At 44.3% G+C, this 14,234-nt stretch overlaps 1 protein-coding gene across 1 annotated transcript; it reads left to right on the plus strand.

Moving 5' to 3' along the window:
- The first annotated feature begins 128 nt into the window (after window positions 1-128).
- On the plus strand, window positions 129-14,011 carry CFAP20 (cilia and flagella associated protein 20). The gene is made up of 6 exons (XM_038530922.1): window positions 129-459; window positions 10,407-10,486; window positions 11,250-11,361; window positions 12,440-12,628; window positions 12,977-13,087; window positions 13,573-14,011. Exons 1-6 carry the CDS (start codon window positions 376-378, stop codon window positions 13,576-13,578), a joined length of 582 nt encoding a protein of 193 aa, XP_038386850.1. The 5' UTR covers window positions 129-375; the 3' UTR covers window positions 13,579-14,011.
- The last annotated feature ends 223 nt before the right edge of the window (window positions 14,012-14,234 follow it).

The following is a 14,234-nucleotide window of genomic DNA, read 5'->3' on the forward strand; positions in this document are numbered from 1 at the left end:
CAAGAGCGGAGGGACCGGAAGCCGCGAGCCTGTGTCAGGATTGGGCCCCGCGCGCTCGGGGGCGGGCCAAGTGGGCGGAGGGATCCATTTTACGCGGCGGAAGGTCCGCCGCCTCCATTCAGGGCGGGGAGAGCGGCGCGGGCGGCCGTTGCTGTGGTTTCCGAGTCGAGGGTTTTTTTTTTTTTTTTTTTGCCTTCGGGGAGCTGAAACTGGAGGACGTTGCGTCTCGCGTCCAAGTTTAGCCGCAGGTGACTACAGAGCCGGCGGCCAGGAGCGCAGCTTCTCCTTCGGACCGGGGCCGGCCCTGCCTTCCCTTCGCCCCTCGGCGTCCGTATCTAGGTCGGCTCCGGCGCGGCTGGGAAGGCCGCGGGCGAGATGTTCAAAAACACGTTCCAGAGCGGCTTCCTCTCCATCCTCTACAGCATTGGCAGCAAACCCCTGCAGATCTGGGACAAAAAGGTCAGGATCTGGGGGCGCTGGCTGGGCGGGGCGCAGGGGCCGCGCCGCTCCTCGTGCGGGCGCTGAGGGCGGGCGGCGGGGGCGTCCTGCCGCGGCGGGACCCCGGCCCCGAGGCGCGAGGTGGGGGCGTGGCCGGGGCTTCTGTGGCCTGCGGCCGCGGTGTGCCGTGACCGCCGAACCTCGCCGCCGTCTTGACTTGGTCAGTCGCTTGCTCGGTTTCCCCATTTATATAGCGGGGGGATCGGTGGTACCGTGTCCTAGCGTGAAATGCATGACCTTACAACTTGAGGCCGCTTTGAAAGAAGCTGCTGTTCACTGATTGCACGAATATTTCCTGATGCCCTGTTGGGTGACGGGCACTGTGCTGGGCACAAGACACAGGACCTTTGTTCCAGGCACACAAGCCAGAGGCAGTTATGTTTGGGTTTCATTCATTTGCTCCTTTCCTTCCAGTGATCTCCAGGGAGAATTCGGGGGCCTTGGGCACCTGCTCCACATTCAGTGCTACTTGGGGTCTGTACTGTGCCTTCCGTGCTTGATGCCTACATCAGAAAAAGTTACAAAATGGTGATAAAGCTTTGTTTGGATTAATAAACTCAGAGCCAGGTTTCAGCCTCATTATTATTATTTTTTGAGGTATCCTCTGGATAACACTTTTTCACTGACCCCTGGAGATAATGATCCTGTCCTGAGTCGTTTCATTTCTCATCCAGATTCCCAGTCAGCTGTACTCACCCCCCCCCCCCTTTTTGTTGTTGTTGTTGTTGTTGTTGTTGTTGTTAAGGATAAGTTAAGACAGGCACTTTATTGTGATTCCTGAGGGGAGAACAGAGAGAAGTGGTATGTTGAATGGTGTTTCTATAGAGATGGATGTGGAATCATCTAAATAACAGTTTATTGGTCATGAAGCCAAGAATCTTGGATTTCATCTCAGAACAACTCTTTGTCTTCCCTTATCCACAGATAGTGTTTTGGGCAACCCAGAGATTGGGAGAGAACACGACAGCCTTCTGCCTGTCACCACTAGGAAATTCTGCATTTCCAAAGCAGCTTTGAGGGTGTGTTCTTAAAGTCATTTTTATAAGACAGTTGAAAGATCTGAGTATAGTGAGTTATTTGGGAGCTTATGCATATATGAAAAATTTGACCAATTTTCCTCTTTTACAAGTTAAGGCTAATACCAGGAGTATTACACAGGAAAGTAGTTCCTTAAGTTAGTTAGTTAGTTAGTTAGTTATTTTTTACATTACTGAGGTTTTCAGTTCCATGGTTTTGTTCACATTGGAATAAACACTGTAAACTCTAAAATCACATCTCTGCAAAGAGAACCTAGAATAAATATACCTAGAAACTTTGTAAGGATGATGGCTTCACAGCTGTGGCTTGACTTAGTTATGGGCTGTCAGGAGGCCTGGAGAGAGTGACCTTGTGTGCCCTTGAACGTGGAATGGTAACAGAATTGTCAATATGAGGCAGTCAAACTAGAGAATGGGACTTGATCTAGGAGAGCTTTACAGAGCAGGTCAGAGAACTTACACTGAAACAAGTCCAGGGTTAGGGAGGCCTCAGCATTTCTAGTGTGTGAAACTTACCAGAGTTGTCCATTTTAACCCTTTGGGGCTTGATCTTTTGTAGCCTATTTTTTACAGCTTTTTGATTAGTCAACATGTTTACACATGGAGTATAAAAGCAAAGTAACCATGGTGCACTGTGTCGCTTAACAACACCACTAGAGGTCGGATGGTACCCTGATGACATAAACACGTGTGAAAACATTAGAACAACTGGCAGGGTTACAGGGCCTAAATGAAACACGTTTGAGCAAAGAAAACATATAGAATAACACTCATTTATTTTTTTTTAATTTATTTATTTATGATAGTCACAGAGAGAGAGAGAGAGAGGCAGAGACACAGGCAGAGGGAGAGGCAGGCTCCATGCACCGGGAGCCCAATGTGGGATTCGATCCCGGGTCTCCAGGATCACGCCCTGGGCCAAAGGCAGGCGCCAAACCGCTGCGCCACCCAGGGATCCCTAACACTCATTTTCAACAAAGTTCTCATAATAGTAAAAATTAATTACATTTCTACTTTTTGTATTTAGACTACAAAGTGTTTAGGGGTGAATTTTTTCCCCTGGGGCAAGGTAAGGAAAAGAAGAATGGCAAGTTTGGGATCAGATTCATAGGCCTCGTTGTATGTGTGCCTTTTCTTGGCTGTATTACAGAGTCCTCAGGAAGTTTTGGGACTCCAACCCAGTTGGGAAAACACTGGGAATTGATAGACTTATCAAAGACTTATTGAGCAGCAGTTAAGTCACAGGCATTGTGTAGATTTGGGGTGACAGCAGAGAGAAGACCTTTCCATACTCTCAGGGAGTAAGGCAAAGTTGCAGTAAAGGCAAAGTTTGATGGAAAGAGGGATGGACTGCCCACATTTATCTTAGAAATGACCCTGACCTGGTTGCTTGGGTGGCTCAGCAGTTGAGCATCTGCCTTTGGCTCAGGGTGTGATCCTGGAGTCCCACATCAGACTCCCAGCAGGGAGCCTGCTTCTGCCTCTGCCTATATCTCTTGCCATATCTCTGCCTCTTGGTGTCTCTCATGAATAAATAAATGAAATCTAAAGAAAAGAAAAGAAATGACTCTGACCTTTGCCAGTAGGTACATATGGCTATTTTTACTATTTTGGTTTTTTTTTTTTTTTAATTTTTATTTATTTGTTTATGATAGTCACATAGAGAGAGAGAGAGGCAGAGACACAGGCAGAGGGAGAAGCAGGCCCCATGCACCGGGAGCCTGACGTGGAATTCGATCCCGGGTCTCCAGGATCGCCCCCTGGGCCAAAGGCAGGCGCTAAACCGCTGCGCCACCCAGGGATCCCTATTTTTACTATTTTGATTACACAAACTTTACTATTCCCCTGCCTGAGTATATCAAGACAGAATTTCTATAGTTTGTTTTCTGTGAAGAATAATCTTGGAAAAATTAGTTTTGGCTTTTTTTTTTTTTTTTTTCAGATTTTTTTTTTTAATTTATTTATTCGTGAGAGACATAGAAAGGGACAGGCTCCATGCAGGGAGCCTGATGTGGGACTCGATCCCGGGACTCCAGGATCACACTGTGAGCCTAAGGCAAACAGATGCTCAACCACTGAGCCACCCAGGCATCCCTAGTTTTGGCTTCTGTTTAGGCTGTGTCTCCTTATGAATGTGTGGAGTGAATGCCATAATCCTAATGCCAGTGAATTGACAAACTCTGTTGTTGTGAGTGTGGTTACTAATATATGTAACACCTGCATTGTGTCGCATTTTGTAGTGATTCCACCTTCTCCCATGGTTATGGGGATTAAATGAAGGTGTATATAAAATGCTTGGCAGCAGTTATGGCATACAGTACTAAGTAGGGCAGGAAACTGAGAAATTTGCTCAAGAGTAAATAAGTCTATAATTGATGCTTAGAAATAGGAAGTGCAGTAAAGTCAGATTTCAGAAATTAGAATAATTTAGTCATTGTACCAGGGCTTTCCCTGTCTAAAAGCCTTAACATGGCTCTCAGGCCACACAGCACATGGTCTGGTGCCCGCTTCACTGTTTCTCCAGGCTCACCTCCCTTTCTTCCCTCACCTTAGCAGTAACCTCCCACTGAACTGAAAGAGGTCATGTTCTCGAACCTTCAGGCTTCTGTCCTTGTCCATCCCTCTGCTGGGACTCCCCTTGCCATCTCTTCATTAGTCTCTGGATCACAGTGGAAAGGCATTTCCTCAGGTTACATTAGTTTATATCCACTCACCCCTCCAAGGTTAAGTTCGTTTTTATCCCCTTATAGAACCTCTACTTCCTTTTCATCATCATCCTCGTACTTGAAATTGGCTTCTTAAAATCTGTATGCCTGGTTATACTGTAAACTTCCTGATAGAGGCCTCTGCAATTTAAAAAAAAAAAAAAAAATTTGTTTGAAAAGCAAGAGAGAGGGCAGGGAGAGAGGGAGAGAGAGTCTCAAGTAGATCCCCCTCCTGAGCCAGAGCCCAATGTAGGGCTTGATCCCATGGCCCTGAGATTATGACCTGAGCCGAAACCAAGAGTCACTTAACCAACTGTGCCACCAAGGAGCCCCAAGATCTCTGTTTTGTTTTGAGATCTTGAGAAATTTTGAGCTTATGAGAAATTAGGGGCTTCTTGATGTTCCCTTAACTTCTGGGACCAGCAAATATTATATTTACTAAAGGACTTTTATGTTTAATATAGTCATTACTTCTGGTTTGTAAAGAAGATACCAGACAGTTCTGTTCTCACTTATGTCTGTATAAAACAGTTTTCACATTTCAAATTATAAATATAAGTCTAACATGCTGAAAGTCTACTAGATGAGAATGTTCATTCATACCATCTTTCTTGCCTCTCACCTTGTCTTTCAGCTGCTGCTGATCCTTGCCTATTCCAAAATGAAATATTAGAACCAGACTTTCTGTGATTGTTTCTGGATAGTATTAGATTCCCATTCCCTGTTCCTAATTTTACTTATTTATTTTCCCTGTTCCCATTTTTAAAAATGAATTGTCTCCAGAAAAGTAGTTTCCATACCCTAGTTTTTTCTTGTTTGTTTGTTTTAAGATTTTATTTATGCATGAGAGACACAGGCACAGGGAGAAGCCGGCTTCCCATGGGGAGCCTGATGCAGGACTCAATCCCAGGACCTCAGGATCACGACCTGAACCAAAGGCAGATGCTCAACCACTGAGCCACCCAGGTTCCCGCCCACTCCCCGCCGCCCCCCCCCCCCCATCTAGTTTTTAATTAGCAAGCCTTATTGGTACATGTTAAACTGCTGCAGTTTCCAGTAGCAGAATCAAGGGCATTTGGATGGGAAGGTAGTACAACTGTTTTGGGTTTTGGTGGTTTTTGTTTTTTCCGACTTTCCCTGGATCACTCTGATGTTTATTATTCTGAATAACAGCTTTTATTGTAATTGGACTCTGGCGTGGGTTTTAGTTCTACTTGCCCTTGCAAGGCATTGCTGGGAAGATTGGTTAGCGATGCACTTAATTATCCTTACTTTAACTAAAGGGTTGTTTGTATATGCCGAGAGTTGCCTGTGTGCTGTCTGGAGAGTCCCTATTAAGTGCAGCAAAGGGAGAGAAGCTTTTGACCCATTGGAGCCTGCAAGGCCCAAGCCTTGAGACCGAGCTATGCCCATTTTTCCCCACAGAGGTCTCCCTCTGCCTGTTTTCAGACTTAGATCCCAGCCCCTAGCCGCAGGCAGAAACTTTCCTGCTGAAATGGACAGCTCTTAAAGGCTTAATGTAAATTGGAACATGTGTCATTAAGACTAGGATGCCAGATGGCGGAGGGCTCAGCTGTCTGCCAGGATAAGTGGGTGGAGCCAGAGAAATGAAAGGTTGGGGTAGGGAATGGATACAACTCCTGTTATTTTTAAAACACTTGAAGAAATATGGAGCATTGGCCAGCTTCCTCCCTATCCCAGGAGTACTTTTTTCCCCTCAGCTTGACCCTCCTCCCTGGAGCTTACATTGAAGGAGAAAAAAAAAAAAAAAATCAGTGTTCTTTATTAGTTGCCTCAGCAACCATGGAAAGCCTGGGAGAGTGCAACAAGGGCTTGAAGGCTCCCTTCCTCACATTTGCAGAGGCTGAGAAGGGTTCTCATTTGTAACAGCTAGAAGCCTGGGTCCTGTAGCTCATAGCTTGGGGGTAGCCAGGGGTGGGGAGTAGGGGGGTAGGGAACTCATGAAAAAAAAAATGTAGAATTGGCCTTTTTTTTTTTTTTTCTTTTTGCGGAATAAAACACATGTAACCAACACCTTGATAATGGGAATGTGTCATGAAATAAAAAAGAATTAACAAGTCAAAGACAATTGGCAGTTTCTCATTTAGAGAAGGAAGTAAAATAAAACCCACTTCCACCCTAAGCAATAAATGCTGACCAGTTCATTTTATCTTCATTTCAAAGCCAGGCCTGCTTAGTGACCTCTGAACTGGAAGGAGCTAAGGAAAGGAAGTTGATGCTTTCTGAGGCCGTGTATCTTGTTGTATGTGTTTGTCAGAGCTGGTCTGAGGAGGGGTGGCTTCCTGGAAGAACTTTACAATTAAAGGTGGTGACAGCCAGATTGCCAGGGTGGTTGGGAGGCCTTCCCCCAAATTGTCCACCCTCCTTTTCCCTTTGATCCTAGCTTTAGAGCCTAAAGAGGTTTGGGGAGGTTTCCTTTGAGTGCTCATGTCTCTTGTTAAGTGCACCTCTGCCCCACCCCTCTTCTCCAATGAGTTTGTATTTGCAGCCCTGTGAACTTAATAAAGGAGAAAAATCAGGGCAGCCCAGGTGGCTCAGAGGTTTAGCGCCGCCTTTCAGCCCAGGGCCTGATCCTGGAGACCTGGGATGAGTCCCACGTCAGGCGCCCTATATGGAGTCTGCCTCTCTCTCTCTGTCTCTCATGAATAAATAAATAAATAAAATCTTAAAAATAAAAAAACAACAACAACAAAGGAGAAAAATCATAATTCACTAACAGATCAACTTAATTTGATTTCAAAACTCTGGCAGCTGGTGATATAAGACTACTTCAAACTCCAGAGAGACTGGTGGGCATTCCTTTGAAAAAGCTGCCTTTTTTCCTGAGTTCTCTTGTTTTATGGACCCAGTTAATTTTATAAGAGTTAAGTCTATAGGGACACCTCGGTGGCTCAGCGGTTGAGCATCTGCCTTTGGCTTAGGGGTGATCCCAGTGCCAGGATCAAGTCCCATATTGGGCTCCCTCCCTCTGCCTATGTCTCTGCCTCACTCTGTGTATCTCATGAATAAATAGATCTTTAAAAAAAAAAAAAAAAAAGTCTATGAGTGTGGTGGTTGATGTGTTGCTGAGAAAAACTTTTTTTAATATTTTATTTATTTATGATAGACCACAGAGAGAGAGAGGCAGAGACACAGGAGGAGGGAGAAGCAGGCTCCATGCCAGGAGCCCGACGCGGGACTCGATCCTGGGACTCCAGGATCGCCCCCTGGGCCAAAGGCAGGCGCCAAACCGCTCAGCCACCCAGGGATCACCAAAAAACTTTTCTTTAAGAAGTTGTTGAAAGTCTAACTGAAAATGAGCTTACTTCTAGGGCAGAAGCAGAAGAGAATATACCAAGTCTGTTTTGGCTTCCAGTCTGGTGGTTTCTGCATGCATTGTAAGGCAGTGTTTTCTTTTGTGAAGACTTGAAAAGTCACATTTGCTGGAGTGAAGTCATTTGCTATAAACTTTGAGATGGGCAGAAGCAAATTTCCTAACATTTCCTCCCTATGAAATCTGGCTGGGCTTTCTGGAGCTGAGAGAAGTCTCACTGTGCTAGGAGAGACCTTTGGGGAGGTAAGATTTGAAGCCATGCTTTCAAGCAATGTTTTCAGGCAACAAGTTGCCTTTTAGCAATAGTTGTCCTTGAGCCCTAATTAATCAAGTTAACCATCTGTTTAATTGTAGCATTATGTACCTTTTAAAGAAAGAAAGAAGTTATATTAGATATAACTATATTAGAATAATTAGCTGTATGTTATAAAATTAGTGTTTGCATCTTATTGGAATACTGGTAGCTCTTAACAATGTGACTGCCTCACATTACTTGGAAATAGAAATAATTTCTCAGTTGAGTCTTCCTTCACCAACAAGCCTGCTTGATTTTCCCCAGTAGCTGTGGGCTAGCAAACAGAGGAGGCATATTGTCACTTCGGTCAAGAGTGTTTAGATGGGGAATGAGGTGGGCAGTGTTGGCATGTGCTACACAGACCCAAGGCTTTGTTTGCTTAATCTCCCTGGGAAAGAGGCCCAGAATTTGAAGCAGGAGGGCATTGGGTGTCGCCAGCTTTGTTTGAGAAGCACTTCAATGTGACATTTGTGTCTTAAGAACCTAAGAAATGCTGCATTGGCAGAGATCTGAGGCCCATCCACTATGCATTCTGTCTCTGATAATGGGTACCAAAGGCTGATTTGTGGGAAAGCATTCTTCACGTTGGCAGCCTCCCTGGCTTTGTGATATACCCCAGGCTCTCTGGCTTCCTATAATAGTCCATGGTGGGTATGTTATCCAGGAATTTTTTAAAAATCCTCCTTGAATCTATTCATCCTTGCCAACTCTCAGGGTGACAAGTTCCAGAAGTCAGCAAATATTTGAATGCTTAGTTTATACCTAGCATGATACTAAGCATTGTAGAAGACACAAATGATGCTTAATGCTTGATCCCTACCTTTGAGCTTACTTTTTGGAGGAGACTAGACTCAGTTGCATCTTGCAGAAAAAGATGGGCACATGGGAACACCAAGCATGCCATAAGTGGATCAAATTCACAATAATAGGTCACAGAGACTGATGTCTAGAAACCAAATGCCGTATTATTAATAATATGTTTTGCAAAATATAATTATCCATCAGACTTGGCACCATGTTCTCTCTTGATATGCAAGCCTAGTGGAAAGCCAAAGGATTGAGCCACAGACTATGACAGACCAATACAGCCATTTTCACTACACCTGGGAAAGGACTACATGCTTTTGGTGCATCCTGTTATAAAGCTGGTTGATTGTTTTCGTGTGTGAATACATTCAGCCTTAATAGGCCAGCCCCAAGTCGAAAATACCTGTGCCTATCTCTGCTCATCCATATTAGGTGCTTCACAGTTCAGTGCTTGATGGTATCTGTGCTTTCCTGAATATTTTGAGAAAGGGAATCTGTATTGAGTATTGATCCCTCCCTATATTGTACCTCCTACATATGTAGCAGACAATACAAAACAATGTAGGATGAAGTACTAAATTATGTCATCTGGGCTACATAAGCCAGACAAATTAGAAAGAAGAGAGGTCAATGTGGGATGAAATGCTAAAGAAGAAGGCTTTTGTGTATGGCAAAGATGAGACTTGAATTCTCATTTTAGAAAGTTGAAATTTAAGAGACTCTTTTAATGATAAAGAACAAACTGAGTGTTCCTAAAGGGGACGTAGGGGATGGGGATTAAGGAGGGCACTTTGATGAGCATTCGGTGTTGTATATAAGTGATGGATCACTGAATCCTGCTCCTGAAACCAATATTGCACTGTATATTAACCAACTAAAATTTTAAAATAAGACAACTTCCAAAATGCAATTTAGGGAACAGAAGATAAGCATGAAGTAGGAACATGATACTAACTAAGCATTTTAGAAGATAAACATAATGCTTCATACTGGGGAAATAATGCTTTCATTTTTTGGTTCCTTCTCTCTTCCTTCTCTCTCTCTCTCTTTTAAAAAGATTATACTTATTCATTTGAGAGAGAAAGAGCATAAGCTGGGGGGAGAAGCAGAGGGAGAAGGACAAGCAGACTCCCCGCTGAGCTGGGAGTCCAACACGGGGCTGGATCCAAGACCTGGGAATCATGACCTGAGCCAAAGGCAGACACTTAACTGAATGAGCCAACCAGGCACCCCAGCCACCCTCCTTCTCAGTGGGACCCGGCATTCAGCCTTTCTGGCCAAAATGCATGAGGCAGGGTGGGTAGTGGAAAGCCTGGTCATTAATCCTACTCTCTCAGGATCCTTGTTTAACATTCCCCGGTGTCAATGTCGACATCTGTAAAATACCACCTACCTCGTGATTTTTGTTTTCAAGTTAAGTCCGAGAATGTATATGAATGTTCCTAGTGCATAGTTATATACAACATTATTCTGATGTACAGATTGCCAGATCACCTCCAATTCCTGTGGTGGTTGATGGGACCCTGTGGAGAGGTAACATCATGGCTTACTTACGTATAAACTCAACTATACCATGTTACAGAGTTCTGTGTTATGCTCCGAGGGCTACTGTGAAATTTTAAATGGTCCCATTCAGCCTTCAGAATCTTAAACTAATTGCCAAATATTTCAGAACTAATCAGTTTTTTGTTTTTTTTTTTAACTAATCAGTTTAATTTTCTTCATTGTAGGTGCGGAACGGCCATATCAAAAGAATCACTGACAACGACATCCAGTCCCTGGTACTAGAGATTGAAGGAACAAATGTCAGGTAGATGGCCCTTTTGTTCACCCAATGACACTGTGCACAAGTGAGGCAGTACATCATAGAGGTTAATAGCACAGACCGCAGGATCAGCCACCTGCTGTGGAACCAGCCCGGCTGCTGACAGCTCACCTTGAGCAAGTTACTTAATGCCCCGGGCCTCAGTTTCCTCATCTGTAAATGAGGATAACAAGACACCTTCTGTATGGGGTTATTGTGAAGATTAAGTAAGTGAACTGTAAACAATTTAGTGAATTATAATTGTAAATAGTTAAGTAAGTGATTTATAGATAAAGCCTGCTCAGCCCATACTAAGTGCTAAGTGGTAGTTATATTGTTATTAATATGTAACCAAAGCATGTGGATGAGCATGGAGGGGTGGCACTAATCATCCAGTCAGGTGGCCTGGACCCCAGTGTGGTTTTCTGGGCTACAGTGGTCTTAGTTCAGGTTTTCTATCACTTGATGGTTCTCTTAGACCAGAAGTGAGTCTTCTCTCGCTGGAGGAAATTGGTCAGATCACCGGCCTGGCTTTGTTTCTCAGGTATTTTCTTGTTGATGTCTGGCTCTGTGTTAAGCTTCTGTTTGAGAGTCTGGCATTATTTTTATAAAAGCATCAGCTAATTTGTGGATTGAAGGATTATTGGATGATGTATCTGGATCTTTAAATCTGCTCTTCAATTTACCTCTTGGACCGAGTGTTTTCACTTTGTATAGCACAGAGGAAAAAGACAACTGGTGTGTTTATAAGCATCTCCTCTCTCTGCAGCACCACATATATCACATGTCCTGCAGATCCAAAGAAGACATTAGGGATTAAACTTCCCTTCCTCGTCATGATTATCAAAAATCTGAAGAAGTATTTTACCTTTGAAGTACAGGTTAGTAGATGCATATGATTATGTACACTCCTAGCTCCTAGCTATACCATAGGGATGGCCTATCAACTTGGAGGAATAAAGTAGCTCTAGGAAAGTGTCTTTATTCTTTTATGTGTGTTCTTTTCTGCCTCCACTGTACACTTGTTGCGACCATTATTATTATGACAGAAATTTGGTATTAGTAATCAACCTGTCGTGCCAAGTTTTTAAAGGAGCAGCAAGCACTAAATCTGAACAATATGGCAACAGGATTTCAAAGCTTGAAGGTTAGAGTAGTATCCATTTAGTACTGGTTATTGTTGGCCTTTGTTTTGGTAACTTGATTTTTCAAATGGAAGAAGATTTATGAAATCATCCTATGAAATCATCTGTGGGCCCTTGGATGTGTCATAAGCAGCTGGCGTTGTTTCGGCATTGGACAAGATAAACTTGCTACTTCCGGGCCATCTGCATCCAGTGTGACCTGTATCTGGTCTGTTTATTCTCCCCTGGGCCTCAGCCTTGGGAAACTGGGCTATGGGAGTTCAGGCCCTCGTCTTACGAGGGTTGTTTGCTTCTTGCAAGGTAGAGTTAGTGTGGCTTTCCTCTCTCCTTTCCTTTCCTTTCCTTGGCCGGTGCGGGCCAGGGACGGGACGGTAACGATGACGGGCATGGAAGTGGAAGAGGGAAGGGAGGGGAGGGCAGAGGGCCGGGACAGGGAAGAGGGAATTTACAGATGGCCTTTCCTTTCCTCTTTCCTTTCCTCTTTCCTTTCCTTTCCCCTTTCCTTTCCTTTCCTTTCCTTTCCTTTCCTTTCCTTTCCTTTCCTTTCCTTTCCATTCCATTCCATTCCATTCCATTCCATTCCATTCCATTCCATTTTATTTTTATTTATTCATGAGAGACACAGAGCGAGAGAGAGAGAGAGAGAGAGAGAGGGAGAGGCAGAGACACAGGCAGAGGGAGAAGCAGGCTCCATGCAGGGAGCCCGACATGGGACTCGATCCGGGGTCTCCAGGATCACGCCCTGGGCTGCAGGTGGCGCTAAACCGCTGCGCCACCGGGGCTGCCTGTGTGGCTTTTTTTCTGTGTTTCACAGGTACTAGATGATAAGAATGTGCGTCGGCGGTTTCGAGCAAGTAACTACCAGAGCACCACCCGAGTCAAACCATTCATCTGTACCATGCCCATGAGGCTGGATGATGGCTGGAACCAGATTCAGTTCAATCTGTCAGACTTCACTAGGCGGGCATATGGCACAAATTATATCGAGACCCTAAGAGTGCAGGTACTGTTTCCTTTTCTGATGGGAACCCCAAACGGGAGAGGAGATTGTGCTCTGCCTGTTACAGGCTTATGGCCCTTGTGACAGAACAGTATGGGTTTCTGGCCAGGGTGCCCAGGTCACTGTTCAGAAGGCTCAGAGGGGTCCAGGACACACATTCAGGTGTCTGCTCAGATATACCGGGAGAACATAGCAAGCAAAATATCCCTCTTCCAAGAATCCACCCCTACACCATGCTGAGGAGATGCCAACAAGATGAAGCTTTGACAGCATCAATGGGAGGGGTTCCAGGAGAAGCAGGAAAAGAGGAAGGTCAATCATATTTTGTCTCTTAAAATCTTGCACCCACAGATCCATGCAAACTGTCGCATCCGACGAGTTTACTTCTCAGACAGACTCTACTCAGAAGATGAACTGCCAGCAGAGTTCAAACTGTATCTCCCAGTTCAAAACAAAGCAAAGGTAAGCCGGCCTTCCTCAGAGGAGGACAGACCATGATTAGGGGAAGCTGGAAAGTGCTCTCTTCTGAGTTCAGCCGCAGAGCTTCTCCATGTTGACATGGGGGCTGGAGTACCTTTCATCCTAAGACCTTGGGTCTTCTTTATCCACCAGCGCTGAATCGGGATCAATCCTGTGAAATGTTCTGTTTACCTCTGTCTCTACCTCCACAGGGTGGTCCTGCCCCTCCCGGTGGGTATCCTGCTGCTTCCGGCTCACGGGCTTTCCTCGGATGTCTTCCATCCGAACCTCTTTATCAGCCCCAAATTACTAGCAGCCCATTGGTCTCTGACAAAATGGCAGGCTGTTACATGCCTGACTGCTGCTGACATACATTTCCAGTGTCACCAAAGGTGGTGGGGGGGGGGCGGTGGTGTCAGTGGCACCGACCATCTATTTTCTGAGAATTTAAACTGATGCCTCTTCTGTTTGTTTCCTTTTTTTCCTAGCAATAACTGGAATGCAATTCAAGGGATAGACCCTGGACATGGCTCTTAGTTTAAAAAGGAAACTATCTGGAGGACAATGCAAAAAACAAATATTTCTGTTAGTTTACTGTGCTGTGGTTCTTTTATCTACTACTTGGTATCCTTTGTTGTGGACACCGGTGACCATGCCATAATGCCATAATTGCATTATAAGTACAGTAGGGAATAAGCTGTCCTTTGGAACATGAATGCTGGAGTTTATCCTGCTGCCTGCCCCAGTGCGTGGGGAGATACATTTACCACGAACTTACAGAATTAAAGATGTCTCATAAGGCAATTTCAGACCAATATTTCTTCCTACGGTTTGTTCATTGTTTTATATATTATCTAAATATATGTATATGCTGTGTAATACTCATAATCCGGAAATGAATAAAATACTATATTCTTGGTTTGTAAATTTGTTCTTAGTTTTTAAGTATTTTTTCTTTCCTTTGTGATGTGAACATAGAGCTCTTTCCAAAGAACATCCCGTACACCTATGCTATGGAGTAACTTGCAGTAAGCACTTAAAGAGCAAGACAAATCTATAGATACTGATTTAGAACAACTCTCAAGATTAACTAAATGGGAAAAAAAATGTGAACAGTGTATGACCAGTAGAATCATCTTATTAGGGGTTG

Source organism: Canis lupus, chromosome 2, assembly GCF_011100685.1.
Source record: "Canis lupus familiaris isolate Mischka breed German Shepherd chromosome 2, alternate assembly UU_Cfam_GSD_1.0, whole genome shotgun sequence".
NCBI lineage: Eukaryota > Metazoa > Chordata > Mammalia > Carnivora > Canidae > Canis > Canis lupus.

Excerpts from the sequence above, each read along its gene's own strand:
- CFAP20 (XM_038530922.1), top strand. The coding sequence starts at position 376 with ATGTTCAAAAACACGTTCCAGAGCGGCTTCCTCTCCATCCTCTACAGC. Across the intron at positions 460-10,406 it reads TGCAGATCTGGGACAAAAAG|GTGCGGAACGGCCATATCAA; the intron begins GTCAGGATCTGG and ends TCTTCATTGTAG. Across the intron at positions 12,629-12,976 it reads TCGAGACCCTAAGAGTGCAG|ATCCATGCAAACTGTCGCAT; the intron begins GTACTGTTTCCT and ends TTGCACCCACAG.